We start from the raw sequence: 17,372 nt of genomic DNA on the forward strand, positions 1-17,372 counted from the left end.
TAGGAACTGAGTTGATAGTGATATGTTGAATGTAATGACAATTGTTGTAACCAATGACCATTGACAATAAAAAAAATAAAAAAATAAAAATAAAAGAGAAAAGATTATGTGAGGCTAACACATACATTTTCCAGGTACATTTAGGTTTATATTGTCTTGATTAGTGTTTCCCTTTTTTAAATGTATCTTTATTGTATTTTATCTTTACCTTTTCTTTTTACTGTTTTCCCCTGCTTTTATATTCATTCTATGTTTGTATATGTTTTTATATTCACTTTATGTTCTTATTCCTGTTGTAAAGCACTTTGAGCTGCATTTCTTGTATGAAAGGTGCTATATAAATAAAGCTTTACTTACTTACTTACTTACTACTACCCCTTCTATGATGACACATTTGGACAAAACGTTATAAACTCACCTGTTTGGAGCTCAGAGCTTGTTGGACATCTGCCTGTAGCTTGGCCATCTCCTCTAGGCTGAGATCCACATGGGCCGGGACCAGCTCGTTGGCACTGGTGTACTTCTGTTTCTCCCTGCTACTCAGGGCCGCCACGATCCTCAGCCTGGACTGCACCTCCTCCTGCATGATCTGCTGCTTCCTGATCTCCTCCTGGACCTTCTCCACCCTCACATCCACGATCACGGCACAGCCCAGCTCGTCTCTGATCTGCTGGAGCCAGTCCAGGGTCCTCTTCACCTCCGTCTCGAAGTCTTTACTCTGCACAAACCTGTTCTCACACTCCTCTATCAGATCCCCCACGGCCGACTGTAGGGACTCCAGCTCCTCCTGCCACAGGGTCACCTGCTCTCTGGACGCCTCATTGGCCGCCTCGTCCACGTGAGGGGCGAGAGTGTCCATCTGCTCCATGAGTCTGGACAGGTGAGAGTTGGCGCTCTGGAGACTCCCGGCGAGGGCGTGGTAGTTTTTCAGTCTTTCCTCTGCAGACTGTGTCTCTGCGTTGACTTTGACCAGCTGCTCCTTGGTGGCCTTCAGTTCAGAGTCGACCTGCATCGCCATGGCCTTGTGGTCCTCAAAAGACTCTAAAGTGTCATCCAGATGTTCCACTCTCTGTTCGATTAGCCTCTTCAACCCGTTGTAAAGGCTCACGAGCTGGCTCATCTCCTCAGGGCGCCAGGGTTGACCCGTGCTACGGAAGCCCTCTTTTTTTTGGTTCAACTCGCTGACGGCCAGCCCAAGGTTGCTCAAATCCTCCTGAAGTGTTTTATAATCGTTCTGTAAACTGACAACCTCCTCTGTTTGGAGGCCGACAGGCTGCGTCCCTAGGTTATGGAACTGCTCCTCGAGCTCCTTCAGTGCTTTATGAGTTACATCTATAAAAGAAGCATATTCTGCCCGTGCTAGAATAGCCTGCTGGATTTTCTCCTGCTTTTCTTTGGCTAAAGCTAATATGCTGTTATATTGCTGTGGCAGGGCATTGAGTTTTTCGTCCAAGTAACAGTGGTCTACCTCGTTTAGAGTGGGGAGAATCTCCTGACCTGCTCTCTGGACTGTTAGGAGGAGATTCTCATATTCCATGGCTTGTTCTACGATCTGCTGATATTTCAATAGCTGCACATTTAGCTCTGCATCTCCATTCATTAGATTAATCTCAGGAAACGTGACGATATCTGCTTGTTTCAACCACTGACATGTTTTCTCCAGGTCTGCCTTGAAGTACTTCCGAGACACCAGCACCTTCTCCAGCTCCTGTAGCCTCTGTCCGCACTTCTGTAGGGCTTTCTCAAAGATGTTCTGCAGCTCCTGCAGCTTGGTGAGAATCTCAGCCCTTTCGTCCTGAGTGGCATTCCTCATGAGGTCTCTCCCCTGAGACCATAGAGAGGTCAGCTCGCTCTGGTAGGCTTTCAGACTGCTCTGGATGTTCCTGCATGTCCTCACCTGCTTGGCCAGGTCGTCAGGTAACAGGGCGATGTACTCCTCCGCTTGGGACTTCTTCTCGTTTTGCTGAACCCAGGTAATGGACTGGTTCACCGCCAGCACGAACTGGGTCCTCTCTGTGAAGGCCTTGCTGAGGTGCTTCTTGCGCTGGGCCACCTGCACACTCAGAGACTCCACCTGAGCCTGAGTGTCGGAGATCATTCGCTGTAAACGCTGGCGTTCGTTGAGGCCCAGGTGAGCCAGCACCCTGTCGGCGTCGGTCAGGGCCTGGGCCAACAGGAGCTGCTTGGCCTCCAGCTCGCTGCAGATGCTGAGGTGGTCAAAGAGGAAGCTTTGAGCCAGCTCTGGAGGAGGGCTCATCTTCATGGCCTCAGAGAGGGCAGGCTGCTGCTCCTCTGCCCACTCTCGAGCCTCCCTCAGACGGGCCTCCACCTGGCCCATGTCCTCCAGGGTTAGCACAGAGTCCTGGATCTTCCTATCGATCAGGCTCTGCAGTTGGGCCCAACGCTGCTCAAAGTGGCTGATCTGCTCTTTGACGAGCTCCTTGTCGTCCAGATTCAAATGGTGGATGACTTTTTGCCTCTGGTCTTTCAAGTCCTCAAGAGTTCCCCTCTGATCTTTAAGTGCCACTGCAAGTTTCCTAAGTGCTTCCAAGTGCTCAGATGAACTTTCAGCATCCGTCCTGAGGAAAATTATTTTGTTTAATACAATATTTTGCATTATAATTACAATATTGGGTATAATACAATCTTTTTCACAGTGAACACCTGTTATAGTTATGAAAGTTTAACTAGTTCTACTGCTGATAAAGAAGGCTTAAAAGACATTGCCATAGTTTTTGAAATGTTTATACAGCTCTAGAGCTGAGTCATATCACCATTGCCATGGCAACTGCCATTAATGAGCTACTGGTCTCACACAGAGCCTTTCGTTTTTGTAAATAGAGGGCTCTAGTCACACATAATTGGATTATTATGCTATGAAAGATTTGCCATAGCAACTACATAACTACATAGCAACAAGACCCACAGAAGACAAGCAAAACAGAGTAGTGAAATTAACTGTCTGCAACAGACACAAGTCTGCAAAGTGACTGCAAGAATGTTGTGGTGTCACTTTCATAATGTGTTGAAGTTATAATATAATATTAGATATTGAGGAATATTATATATAGACATATTGTCAGTAGCAGAGCCTTATATTGAAAGCTAGGCTATCACAATTGTACACAATCACAATTGAGTTATAAACCCCTAACTAAATGTCTCCATTCGGTTGTTAAGTCGTGACGTGTTTCCGGGTCCAACGTTGGCTGAGGCGCTCTCTTTGAAATTCCGCAGTAATAATAATAAATCATTATATTTGTATAGCGCTTTTCCGAGGCTCAAAGACGCTGACAATATGGGAAAAACGGGAAAGTGCTGTGTCCCTTGTTGTATGAATAGATCCGAGTCTACAAAACGACTGTCATTCTACCACTTTAGTACACTGGTACTCTGGTGCAGGGATTTTTTAATTTGGACCCGGAAATTGCTAAACGTCATGCGTGACGTCAGACTTAACAACCGAATAGCAACTGAGTGGTGTGTAATAGGTGAAACTACCTTGCCAGATTGTCCCACTCCTTGGACACCTGTTCAAACAGCCCCTCCATAGCAGCGATACAGTCGTGGTATTCCTTGGTCCTCTGGACGTCCTCTTCTCTCTGGCCCTGCAGCTGGCTAGCCTGGTGACACAGTTCCAGCCAGGCATGGCTGAGGCGGCCTATCTCTGCGTGCTCCGGGGAGTCCTGGCCCTCCATTAGCCGGCTCACACTCTCCGTCATCTTGGTCAGGATACCTTGTTTGGACTGCAGTTGCTGGCTAAACTCCTGTAGGACCAGTGTAGAGAGTTGAATTCAATCAATGTACTACATACTGTAATGGTTTCTATGTACAGTAAGCCAATGCTTACAAAAAAACATGGTTACTCTTTCAAACCAAACCATACATAAATGTAACGAGGAATCTCTCTTGTCGTAGGCGGTCGCATTTTCGCACCCAACCCCCCCCCCCCACCCCATCCCGCCGCCCCCCCGATTAGATAGCCGCCCCCCCGATTAGATAGCAGATGTCTACAGAGGGTGATGTAACCCCTCCCTCCTCTCCCTTCCCCCACCCCTCCCCTACTGTTGTCTCGTGTCCCCTCCCCCCCATCCCCCCCTCTTTTGTAATCATTGTTTTCTATTGTAAAGTGCTTTGAGTTGCATTTCATGTACGAAAGGCGCTATATAAATAACGTTTTTACTTTTACTTACTAAGATCAAAGCCCCTAGCGGGCTCAGTGCTTTTCACAGGGCCGAGGAGAGAGTGTGACCGGCGCCTGCGTCCTACCTTGGCCTGAGTGAGCATGTTCTGAGAGAGTGTGACCGCCTGCGTCCTACCTTGGCCTGAGTGAGCATGTTCTGAGAGAGTTTGACCGTCTGCGTCCTACCTTGGCCTGAGTGAGCATGTTCTGAGAGAGTGTGACCGCCTGCGTCCTACCTTGGCCTGAGTCAGCATGTTCTGAGAGAGTGTGACCGGCGCCTGCGTCCTACCTTGGCCTGAGTGAGCATGTTCTGAGAGAGTGTGACCGGCACCTGCGTCCTACCTTGGCCTGAGTGAGCATGTTCTGAGGGAGTTTGACCGCCTGCGTCCTACCTTGGCCTGAGTCAGCATGTTCTGAGCGATCTTGGTCTCCAGCTCGGCGGGCCTCCTGGAGAGGATGAGGAGCTGCTGCTCCATGTCCTGGAACAGAGCGGAGAGCTCCTGCTTCTGCTCTTTGATCTCCCTCCACCCCTCCGCCAGCTCCTGAGAGCCCGCCATCCTCTCCTCGATCTGGAGCGGCACCACGTGAAACAAGGTCGAGTTAGTTAGTTAATACTAATAACTACATACAGTAAAAAAACATTAGGTGAGCTTAGAATTATAAGGTCGCATTTTTTTACCGTTTAGGGTAGTTCAGAGATATTGAGCGTCAAAGTTTTTACATTCCATTATGTTTTGTGAGATGGAACCTTTGTATTTTATTAATTACCGACTCAAAAATGTCAACATTTTAAAAATAACACCACACAGGCATTAATAAACACCTAATGGATCAGATTATGTAAAAAACTCAATTTTGACAAAAATGGAGATAGAACCTTATAATCACATCATAGTCACGATTTGGTGACGGACCGGGGGTTAATGTACGGTCAGATCTGCCTACACACCGTGAGTTTGATCCGTTGGACCTCCGCCGCTGTGACCCTCACTGCATCGTCAGACAGGTCGCACACAGAACACACCAGGTCCAGATAGGTACTGGCCTGCTCCTGTAAGGCCCTGTAATGCTTCACCTGCAGACAACAGGGATATTGTAGTGACCGCTCGTTAGTGAGCAGAGTATTCGTAATTCACGGCGTTCCAGCCTGTACAAAGCACTGTTGATATGTTTGTGTTTACTCAATCACCCAGGTTGCTTAGCGGGTGATATGACGGGATATAAGTGGAACAAAGATGGATGAATGTTGTTGTTGTCAGTACGCATGCAGAGAGTGAGAATAAAGCACATGATTGTTTTTCTACCGGCAAACCGACTACATCGTCCAGTTATTGCCGTCACTCCTACATTGGTGACCCTGACATTCTCTCGAACGTTTTCGGAGATCATTTGAACATGACAACAAACGCAGTTTCACTCAAGCTGCCCGTTTTTTGGGAACAAAATGCCAACGCATGGTTTGCACAAGCTGAAGCTCAATTCGCCCTCAGGGATATTACCGTGGATCATACCAAATACTACTACGTGGTAGCAGCTTTAACCAATTCAAGAGAGTGGTGAGTCTTATTGAAAACCCACCGGCACAGCACAAATATGTTACCTTGAAGGCGCACCTCATAGATACGTTTTGTTTGTCTGAATCTGAACGTGCACGCCAGCTCCTCTCTCTCCCTGGGCTCGGTGACACGAAACCCTCTGAACTGATGGACCACATGCTAGCTTTGCTGGGCGACCATCAGCCGTGTTTTCTTTTTAAAGAGCTTTTTCTGCAACAGTTACCAGACCAGGTTCGTTTTTCAATGGCTAATTCCATCAAAACAGACTTTCGTCAGCTAGCCAAGGAAGCGGATATATTTTTCTCAGCTGGGAAGAAGTGTTTTACAGCCACCATGGATGAGTTTGGGTTCCAACCACTCTCCATCTCCGCTACTGCTGTGGCCCGACGGGTGAGGCCGTCGGGGTTGTGCTTTTACCATATGAAATTCGGGGACAAAGCTAAGAAGTGCCTACCACCATGCAACTACAGTGTGTCGGGAAACGCACAGGCCGCCACTCATTAGCAGCTGTGGGTGCCGGCCATTCTGCAGGCTTGCTGTACGTCACTGACTCCCTCTCCGGCCGCCGTTTTCTGTGTGACACAGGTGCCCAGGTGAGCGTGCTGCCCGTATCGGCAATAGACATTAAAACAGGGAAACAAGGACCCTCCCTTGAGGCTGCCAATGGCAGTGCTATCGCTACCTTCGGCAGGCGCACTGTGGGTTTGTGTTTTGCTGACCAGCGTTTTACCTGGAGTTTTGTGTTGGCCAAAGTGTCTACTCCCCTCTTAGGCGCTGACTTTCTCTGCGCTAACAGCCTCCTGGTGGACGTGGGGAACCGCCGACTCGTCAACGCTGAGACATTCGGCTCTTTGTCATGTGAGCGCAGTGACGCAGCCACAATGAAGCTGTCCAGTGCTGTCTCGCCGGCTGACGATTTTTCTCCTCTTCTATTGGAGTTCTCAGACATCACAACACCTACCTTCTCGGCTGCTACCACCAAACACGGCGTCATGCATTACATCTCCACGGAAGGCCCACCAGTGCATGCCAGGGCCCGTCGCCTCGACCCACACAAGCTCACCATCGCGAAAGAGGAGTTTGCAGCCATGGAGGCACTTGGCATCATTCGCCGTTCTGACAGTCCTTGGGCCTCGCCTCTCCATCTCGTTCCCAAGTCCAACGGAGGCTGGCGTCCGTGCGGCGACTACCGGCGTCTAAATGATGTCACCACACCTGACCGTTACCCCGTTCCACACATTCAAGACTTTTCAGCCCATCTAGCGGGCGCGTCTATTTTTTCTAAAGTGGATTTGGTACGGGGATACCACCAGGTGCCAGTTAGCCCTCAGGACGTCCCCAAGACAGCGGTTATAACACCATTCGGACTTTTTGAGTTTTTGAGGATGCCGTTTGGCCTCAAGAATGCTGCCCAGACCTTTCAGAGGTTGATGGACGCCATGCTGGGCAACCTCCCTTTTGTGTTTGTCTACCTAGACGATATCCTGGTAGCTAGCACGTCCAAGGCAGAGCACCTATCCCACCTCCGTCTCCTCTTCAGTCGCCTCCGGGAACATGGATTAATCATCAACCCAGCAAAGTGCCAGTTTGGACTGCCTGCCATGGATTTCCTCGGCCACCACATCACTACTGCTGGGGCGGTCCCGCTGCCATCAAAGGTGGACGCTGTGCTGCAGCTCCCACGCCCTACCAGCATTAGAGCTTTACAGGAGTTCCTGGGGATGGTGAATTTCTACCATCGATTCATCCCCCAGGCTGCCCACCTAATGCGACCCCTGTATGGGGCTCTCAAGGACAAGACCCCTAAGCACATCATCGCATGGTCCGACGAAATGTCAAAGGCATTCTCAGACACCAAGGAAGCCCTCGCGAGCGCGACCATGCTGACTCACCCCGTGCCTGAAGCTTCCGTGGCCTTGACAACTGATGCCTCAGATTATGCCGTTGGAGGCGTTTACGAACAGCTGGTCAAGGGGGTTTGGCAACCCCTGGCATTTTTCAGCCGACAACTCCGCTCCAGTGAGCAAAAATACAGCACCTTTGACCGAGAGCTCCTCGCTCTGTACTTGGCAGTCAGGCACTTCCGTTTCCTGCTGGAGGCTCGTCCATTCACAGTTTTTGTGGACCACAAACCCTTGATTTTTGCCATGGCTAAGGTGTCGGAGCCGTGGTCTGCCAGGCAGCAGCGTCATCTGGCTTATATCTCCGAGTTCACTACAGACATTCGGCATGTGGCGGGGAAGGACAACCCTGTAGCTGACTGCCTCTCTCGTGCCACTATCGGGGCTGTCCACCTCGGCATCGACTACGCCCATATGGCTGCGGATCAGGTTTCGGACCCAGACATCCAGGCATGCAGGACTGAAGTTTCTGGCCTCCAGTTGGCGGACATCCCCTTCAGTGACGACGGCACAACGCTGCTTTGTGACGTGTCCATGGAGCAGCCGCGCCCCGTGGTTCCACATGCATGGAGACGGCAAGTTTTCGAGGCCATACATGGCCTCTCACACCCAGGCAGGAAACCTTCGCAGCGCCTGATTGCGGCGAAATTCGTCTGGCCCAGGATGAAGGTTGACATTGGTGGGTGGGTCAAGACCTGCGTGCCATGCCAACGTGCGAAGGTCCATCGTCATGTTAAGGCCCCGCTGGAGCGGTTCACGGTCCCAGAAAGACGCTTCGACCATGTCAACATTGATCTGGTGGGTCCCCTTCCCGCCTCCAGGGGGTACACTCACCTTCTGACGATGGTGGACAGGACCACCCGTTGGCCAGAGGCCGTCCCACTGACGGAGACTACCACAGCTGAGGTGGCCCGCGCATTCATCGGCACCTGGGTCTCCCGGTTTGGGGTCCCCTCAGACCTTTCCTCTGATCGGGGGGCCCAGTTCACTTCTGGCTTATGGACTTCCATTACTCAGCAGCTGGGTGTCTCCCTCCACCGCACTACGGCTTACCACCCACAGGCCAATGGCCTGTGTGAACGTTTTCACCGGTCCATGAAGGCTGCCCTTAAAGCCGATCTCCGGGGCGACGGCTGGGTCGACAGGCTTCCTTGGGTGATGCTGGGACTCCGTACTGCACCTAAGGAGGACCTCCTTTCGTCCTCTGCTGAGCTGGTGTACGGCCAACCCCTCCGGGTTCCGGGGGATTTCCTCCCCTGTGCTACGGTCCCCTGGTCAGCACCAGAACAGCGAAGTGCGCTGCTGGACAAGGCCAAGTCCTTCCGGCCGATCCCTACCTCATGCCATGGCGTTCCTAAGGTACGTGTCCCGCCTGATCTGAAGGCAGCGGGGTATGTCTTTATCCGCCAAGACGCCCATCGAGCCCCTCTGCAACCGCCCTATGATGGTCCCTACCGGGTCGTGGAGACAGGCGACAAATCCTTTATTATCGACATGGGGGGTAGTAAGGAACGCATCTCGGTGGATCGCCTTAAGCCAGCTCATCTGGACTTGGACCGTCCCATCGAGGTGGCCCACCCGCCCCGCCGCGGTCGCCCCCCTGTTAAAACAGTCCCGACCCTAGCTCCTGCAGACCCCCTGCCCTGCCGTCCGAGGCCGGCCAAACGTCCGCCTGTTGTTTTTCCCCTGCCTCGGTCTCCTGTGCCTGCTCAAGGGCGCCAGAGTCGCTTTGGGCGAGTTATCAGAGTCCCTGACAGTTTTTTGGGGCCGGTTCTTGTGAATTCTGGGGGGACGTGTGTAGTGACCGCTCGTTAGTGAGCAGAGTATTCGTAATTCACGGCGTTCCAGCCTGTACAAAGCACTGTTGATATGTTTGTGTTTACTCAATCACCCAGGTTGCTTAGCGGGTGATATGACGGGATATAAGTGGGACAAAGATGGATGAATGTTGTTGTTGTCAGTACGCATGCAGAGAGTGAGAATAAAGCACATGATTGTTTTTCTACCGGCAAACCGACTACATCGTCCAGTTATTGCCGTCACTCCTACAATATATATAAATATGAAATAATCAGATAACTCAAGTTTGTGTGATTTTTAAATAGTCCAAACCAATGCTAATTCAATCAATTCAGGGTCAGCCACAACCACACAATTCCCTCACACGTATTTGTCACAATTGGCATGGAAACAGACGTATTATTCTGCCACTTCATTCTCACACTCCGCACATACTAACAGAAGGGCAGTGTGGTCAGTCAGTGTACCTGCTTGAGCGCCTCCTGCAGGCCAGAAGGCGCCTGGTCGTTCAGCTGGAGCTCCTCCTGCACGGTGGACAGCCAGGTCTGACTCTGCTGCAGCGTGTCCTGGTGGCTGACGTGCTTCTGCAGCTCTCGGTCCAGGCTCTGGTACACCTGATGAGGAAGTAAGTAAGTAAATAAAGCTTTATTTATATAGCACCTTTCATACAAGAAATGCAGCTCAAAGTGCTTTACAACAGGAATAAGAACATAAAGTGAATATAAAAACATATATAAAAACATATACAAGCATAGAATGAATATAAAAGCAGGGGAAAACAGTAAAAAGAACAGGTAAAGATAACATCTAACACTATTATTTTCATACAATATTACATAACAACATTGTTTTAGCGCCCCTTGTGAGTGGAGGCACGCTAACGTGGGACCTGCACCGAGGAAGAGAGACACAGGACCATGACCCACTCCACTCCCACACAGATGATGTGATAAAGCTGCTTAGTGAGTGAGTGAGTGTGTGCTTAATTAATGGGGCTGAATAGTATGATGAAGACCCAGGAGAGTTTCTCTGTTAACACTAGAAGAGCCATGAGGGGTCACGGTGACCCCTGTGAGTAAAAAAAGAAAAAGCTATCTTTGCACTCGATCAATTTTCATGACTTTTCCTAGATATGTGCATTCTACCACCGCAGTATCCTTACATTTTTCAAAAAATCACTTCAGGATAAGATAGTATAAAGCTGTTTTCCAGTTTTTCTGTGTAGGAGGCAGGCTGAGACACTCAGCGCCCTCTAGTGATCTCTGTGTGTAAATAGCAGATTTACATTCTAAAAAGGGGGTCTATTTGACCCCCAAGGCGGCTCTACTAGTAGGTAAAACAGGCACGGCTGTTGTAGTGTGTTAAGCTGAGGCAGGTTGACGTACCCGCTGGGCCGTACTGCAGATGGCTGAGTAGCTGTCTCTGGTCCCCTGCTGGTGGGCCTGGACCTGGTGGCTGATCTTAGCCTGGACCTGGTCTGTGCAGCTGGCCACAAGGTTGTCTCCTTTCTCTTTAAGGCTGGTCAGACGCTCCTCAAAGGCAGATATCTCCTCCATTATGGCCTTGAGAATAAAAAATATGATAAACAAGGATTAGGATCACAAATAGAGAGAAGTTGACGTCTCTCAATATTTAATTGAGTATTTACAAAAAGATAGTATGGTTCAGGAGCAAAGGAAACTATAGGGTGGTTTCAAAACCAATTTCCCCAAGCATGGGACAATAAAGCTTTACTGAGCTGAACATCATAATCATAACCAATCGTAGTCTGAGGTGGACTGTCTGGTTGTATTTGTTTGTTTATAATTGTTTTGTTGGTGCTGTAATGGCGACAGGTGGTGTGGCAGTGCTAGATTTTGTTGTAGCCTACACTCCACACAAGATACAGCCAAGGCCTCTTTAAAAGGTAATACATTTATTGAAATTTCTAAAAACATGTTTTCGCTTTGTAATTGTGTGGTATTGTGTGTGGATTGATGGCTAATTCTTTCAATTTAATCAATTTTAAATGGAGTCAAACATTTAGAAAAAAAGTAAAGGGGTCTGAATACTTTCCAAAGGCACTGTATACAATCTCTGTTATACAGTAACTAATATATATATAACTAACTATATAATATATAATATAACTAACTAACCAACATGACAATGGCATTTAGAATGTTGGGGAAACAGAGAGAGGCAGCAATTGCAGTCATGGCAACAGACATTATAATGTCATTTCATTCTTATTGATTCTCATAGCTTCTATGGTTCTATGTTCCATTGCAGCAGTCAGTCACCTTGTGTCGGGCCGACTGCTGCGTGGCCATGTCCATACTGCTGGTCTGCATGGAGTCAGAGGTCACCAGCCTGCTGGACATCTGCAGGAGCCACTTCTCCACCTCCTGCAGCTCAGTGTTGTAAGCCTCGTGTTCCTTCACCCACTCCATCAGGCTCAGGACTTGGGTCTACAAACAGAACCATTACCTCAGAGATACGGTAGCTACGTCTTAAGCCCAATGCACACGGCGTGCGATTTTGTCGCACGACAACATTCGATTCTCAATTCACACCAATGAATGAATGTGGAGAATCGAATGTTGTCGTGCGACAATATCGCATCGCACGGCGTGTGCATTGTCTCATTGGGTCTCATTCAAAACAATGGAATCGAATTCGGCGGTGCGACAAAATCGCACGCAGTGTGCATTGGGCTTTAGCCTCATCCACCCAGGCAGGACAGTAATACACCAAGTAAGTGTTGTGGTTTTATATCATTTTATACTGAGAAATTGGTCTCTCTACACTTTGGTGAATCTAGCAGCACTCAAGGAAGGCCCATTTCCTTCCTGGAAGGGATGGGCCAAGATCTGTGGCGCAGTGAATAATTCTGACTATGGACAGGGCCCATAACTTGTGTAATCACAGATTTGTATAATATGATTGGTTCCCTAGAATAGTGACCTCATGACCAAGGACAGTTCTATAAATATGAGTCCCACCCATCGTTGGGGGCTTTTTGCTTTTAGCCTTGGCTTTGGTGCCTTTTTGTCTGCTACTTTCTCTCTGCGCTCATGTGACTTTGCTTAATAAAAGGCCTCTTTGGAGACAATTGATTTAAGCTCTTTGTGCGTTATAAGTTTTACTCAATCTATTAATTAAGAATCAATTAAATCCACAACATAAGCACCGATGATCGAAAACAGATCGGCTCTAGTAAGCACTCCAAAATCGTCAGAGACCTTATTGTGCTAAGTAGGAGAAATTAAAAGAATACATTTGCAATTAACAAAATATTAGACAAGTTATGTAATGGTACTGTAGTTTAAAATCAGTTTGAGATAAAAAAAGGGGAAAAAAGCAGGGCTTTATAGCAAGGTAACACCTACTTTGGCTGCAGTGCAGAGGTTCTGATAGTCTGTCTGCAGCTTGCTCATGTTGTCCCTGATGGTGGGGTCACGGACGGTGTCCAGGAGGGCCTCTCCTTTCTCAACGACAGACCTCACCGCTGACTCGTGAGACTGGACTGTCTGCTGGATGGTCTAAATGAGGAGAAAATGGCATTTCAAATCCACGAATCATGTAGCTGATTAGTTGTTGATCATTTCTATGTAATTCTGCTATTTGGTAAAATGGTTAATGGACTGCACTTATATAGCGCCTTTTTTGCTGCTCCTAAGCTGCTCTCAAAGTGCTTTACAACAACCTCTCATTCACCCATTCACACACACATTCACACACCAATGGCGGCAAGCTGCCATGCAAGGCGCTGGCCCGCTCACTGGGAGCAATTTTGGGGTTCAGTGTCTTGCCCAAGGAGTGCCAGCCGCGGACACGAACCGCCGATCTGCCGACCTTGTGATCATTAGGCTAAGCCTCCTGCGCCACAGCCGCCCCAACTATTTAATGATCAGAGGTGGTTCAGCTTGATTGCACATTGTGTGTTACCTTGTATTTAGCTAACTGAGCCTTCTTCTGGTACAGTTCAGCTTTGGGCTCCACAGGGGAGCTCAACATAGCCTTGGTCTCCGCGAGCCACAGTGCTTGGGTCTTGTACTTGTCGAGGAAGTCTTTGGAGAGTGAGATGCATTTCTCCAGGGAGCTGTGTTCGGTGCGCAGCGCCCCCATCAGGCCCTCCAGCTGGGAGAAGCGGGTGTCCACCTCCTCCCTGAGCTGCTCCGCCTCCGCCTCCTCCAGGTAGGCCAGCATCCGCTCCGTCTTCTCCCGCATGGTCTTCAGGAAGCTGTGGCCCTGCTCCATGTCCCCCTGCAGAGCCTGGGACAGACACATAACATGACGTTAGAATTATAAGGTTCTATCTCAATTTTTGTCAAAATTGAGTTTTTTACATAATCTGGTGTTTATTAATGCCTGTGTGGTGTTATTTTTAAAATGTTGACATTTTTGAGTTAGTAATGAATAGAAATACAAAGGTTCCATCTCACAAAACATAATGGAATGTAAAAACTTTGACGCTCAATATCTTTATATATATAACTGAACTACCCTAAACGGAGATAGAACCTTATAATTCTAAGCTCACGATATAGAAACAGCCGTAAGCAGAAGACTATGGACCAATAGTCCAAAAAATAATCTAAGATCATCGGCACCACTCTCCCATCAGTTGAATCATTATATCTCAAACGCACTACAAATAGGAGAGCAAATCAAATGATCTCTGACCCCTCCCACCCTGCTCACCACCTGTTTCAACTGTTGCCCTCTGGACAGAGCTACAGATCCCTGGCCACCGAAACATCCTGTTTCAAAAACAGTTTTTTCCCCTCTGCTATAAGGACTCTCAACACCTGACTCACTGCACTAACCCTGCCAGATGTACTGCACTTTATAAGTTGTAAATATTGACTATGATTTTGTCTTGTGGTTATGTGTGTACATTGTCCATTGTGATAGTCATGTGTAATGTGTGTATGTTTGATGTAATTGACACTTCTGTATTGAGCTTTTCCATCTGTACCGACAACAAATCGTGAGCTTAGAATTATAAGGTTCTATCTCCGTTTAGGGTAGTTCAGAGATATTGAGTGTTAAAGTTTTTACATTCCATTATGTTTTGTGAGATGGAACAATTGTATTTTATTAATTACTAACTAAAAAAGGTCAACATTTAAAAAATAACACCACACAGGCATTAATAAACACCTAATGGATCAGATTATGTAAAAAACTAAATTTTGACAAAAATGGAGATAGAACCTTATAATTCTAACGTCACAAAATTCCACCGACCTTGGTCGTGTGGTCATTAAACGACTCATTCATGGGCTATGTAATGATTTTCTCAGAGGCTAAATAATGGCTTGGGAGTGTTACCCTGTTACATGCTAGAGCTCACGCTATACTGTACCTCCAGTTTCTTCATCTTCCTCTCCATGGCAACCCGATCCACCACGTCAATGCTGATGGCCACGGTGCTGAAGCTGTTCTCTGCCGAGCTCAGCCAGTCTGAGAAGGTGCTGAACACACTCTGGGCCTCCTCGATGCAACACACCTCATCCTGCAGCTGCTTGATAGTTTCCTACAACATAAACACAAAACCATCTCAGCGAAAAGAGAGAGAGTGTGTGTGTGTTTGGGTGTGTGTATGTGCATTTGTTTACAGTATGTGCATGTGTGCGTGCGTGCGTGTGTGTGTGTGTATGTGCATTTATTTACAGTATGTGCATGCGTGCGTGTGTGTGTGTGTGTGCATTTGTTTACAGTATGTGCATGCGTGCATGTGTGTGTGTGTGTGTGTGTGTGTGTATGGGTCATACGTGCGTGCGTGCATGCGCGCGTGTGTGTGTGTGTGTGTGTGTGTGTGTGTATGGGTCGTACCAGTAGGTGCAGTAGCAGGGCGTGGTAGCGGGCAGTGAGCTGGGTAGCCCGGGTGCTGACACGGCTGCTGACATGAGTCTCATCCAGAACCTGCTGGGCCAGAACACTCAGACCCTCCACCTCCTCCTGGTACACCAACACCTCCTCCTGCCAGCCCTGAGAGGAGCACCCATACATAAGCATCCATACCCTAACCCTCCACCTCCTCCTGCCAGCCCTGAGAGACGCACCCATACAGCCACATCATTAACACTAGACCAGCCGTGCCTTTTTACCTACAGGGTTCCTACAAGTTTCAACAAGTCACATTTAAGACCTTTTTAGACCTTTTTTAGACCTCTTTGAATGTAATTTTAGACCTATTTGCGACACCATATGATAGCTTTTTGTCATCCCCGAGGTGATGAAATTAGGGATTTCCAAATTTAGACCTTTTTAGGCCTTGAACATTTTTATGCTGGATTTTAGACTTTAAGGCTCCTTAAGACCAGCGCGGGAACCCTGTACCTACTAAAAGAGCCTCTTTACAATACTCAAGCTGCTATTTACACACAACGGCCACTAGTTGGCCGCCTTGTAAATTAGCCTGCTTCCTACACAGAAAAACAGCAAAATAGCTTCATACTAGCTTATCCTGATGTGATTTTGAAAATGTAAGGATACTGGGTTGTAGAACGCACATATCTAGGAAAAGTCATAAAAGGAGGGTCCTGAAATGTGACATTTTGCAAAGATATAAAAAAATATCTTTACTCACAGGTCCTCACGGCTGTTCTAGTGTTAACTGCCACAATGGACACGTCATAGCTCACTATCATATCCAATTAATATGCTGTAATCATCATCGGAATCATCTTTGATGTCCGTCCACACTCTGAACGCCTGGTTACCTTTATCAGTTGCAGTTGAGCGTCCTTGGTGGCGCGGTCAGACCGCCGGTGGCTCCGCAGTTGACCTTTGCCTTCCATGCCCTTCAGCCAAGTGTCGAGGCGCTGGAACTTCTGCTCCATCTGCCTGAGCTTGGCCAGGGCGCTGTTGAGCTGGGCCCTGGTGTCGCCCAGCCAGCCCTGGTACAACCTCCAGTCCTGCTGCAGCGTCTCCAGGGCGCGGTCCTCGATCTGCGGAGCCCCCCAGGGGATGACGACCTCCCTGCTGCCCAGCAGTGTGTTCAGCAGCGCCTGGCCCTCGGTGCAGTCCACCTGCAGCTCCTGTCAACGTCAACGCACACAGACAGAGTTCAAGTTTTGTCAGCTTTCATTACATTCAATACACCCCCCCCCCGCCATCCCAAAATACTATTTTCCGTTCTTTAAAAAAAATAGAGGCCTCATTTTTCATTCGCCTTGATTCTTATTGTATGTGGGAACAGATGATGAACGAATTAATTAATTAATCGTTTAAATGACCACACAACCTGGGTCGGTGGAATTTGTTGTCGGTACAGATGGAAAAGCTCAATACAGCAGTGTCAATTACATCAAACATACACACATTACACATGGCTATCACAAATCACAGATACAGTACATATTCAGACAGATACAGTACATATTCTGACAGATACAGTAACAGTACATATTCTGACCTGCAGCTTTTGGAGGGTCTCCTCCAGGGTTTCGACGTCTCCCTCCAGTTGGGTATAGCAGCCCAGCTTCTCCTGCTCCTGCTCCAGCCACTCCTCAAACACATGCAGGCCTCGCTGGTACTCCTGGTGGGCCTTCACCAGCTCCTCCACCTTCCCTACCGCACCCTGGCAACACAACCACACAGCCCATCACACACCTTCCCTACCGCACCCTGGCAACACAACTACACAGCCCATCACACACCTTCCCTACCGCACCCTGGCAACACAACCACACAGCCCGTCACACATGTCTACTGGACACTAATACAAATTACAATCATATTCCTCTACAGGGTTCCTACAAGTTTCAACAAGTCAAATTTAAGACCTTTTTATACCTTTTCTAGACCTCTTTGAATATAATTTTTTACCTATTCGCAACACCACCATGTGATAGCTTTTTGTCATCCTCGAGGTCATGAAATTAGGAATTTCACTGCCATACAGACAAAAAAGAAAGCGAATTGGATTTTTTTGGGGTT

The 17,372-nt window shown here is 48.2% G+C and overlaps 1 protein-coding gene across 1 annotated transcript in view; it reads right to left on the bottom strand.

Moving 5' to 3' along the window:
- Positions 1 to 17,372, bottom strand: part of syne1b (spectrin repeat containing, nuclear envelope 1b) — a gene marked incomplete at both ends in the record, with an annotated part of 140,201 nt that overhangs the window by 62,857 nt on the left and 59,972 nt on the right. Inside the window, 13 exons of the mRNA XM_080550517.1 lie at positions 419 to 2,579; positions 3,502 to 3,767; positions 4,576 to 4,752; positions 5,133 to 5,258; positions 9,908 to 10,054; positions 10,826 to 11,002; positions 11,723 to 11,890; positions 12,812 to 12,964; positions 13,371 to 13,697; positions 14,794 to 14,964; positions 15,264 to 15,419; positions 16,154 to 16,471; positions 16,849 to 17,013. Of these exons, the coding sequence (XP_080406643.1) occupies positions 419 to 2,579; positions 3,502 to 3,767; positions 4,576 to 4,752; positions 5,133 to 5,258; positions 9,908 to 10,054; positions 10,826 to 11,002; positions 11,723 to 11,890; positions 12,812 to 12,964; positions 13,371 to 13,697; positions 14,794 to 14,964; positions 15,264 to 15,419; positions 16,154 to 16,471; positions 16,849 to 17,013 (4,512 nt within the window). The remainder of the gene's footprint in view (positions 1 to 418; positions 2,580 to 3,501; positions 3,768 to 4,575; positions 4,753 to 5,132; positions 5,259 to 9,907; positions 10,055 to 10,825; positions 11,003 to 11,722; positions 11,891 to 12,811; positions 12,965 to 13,370; positions 13,698 to 14,793; positions 14,965 to 15,263; positions 15,420 to 16,153; positions 16,472 to 16,848; positions 17,014 to 17,372) is intronic.

This window comes from Nansenia antarctica, assembly GCF_963989245.1.
Source record: "Nansenia antarctica genome assembly, chromosome: 1".
Classification (NCBI taxonomy): domain Eukaryota; kingdom Metazoa; phylum Chordata; class Actinopteri; order Argentiniformes; family Microstomatidae; genus Nansenia; species Nansenia antarctica.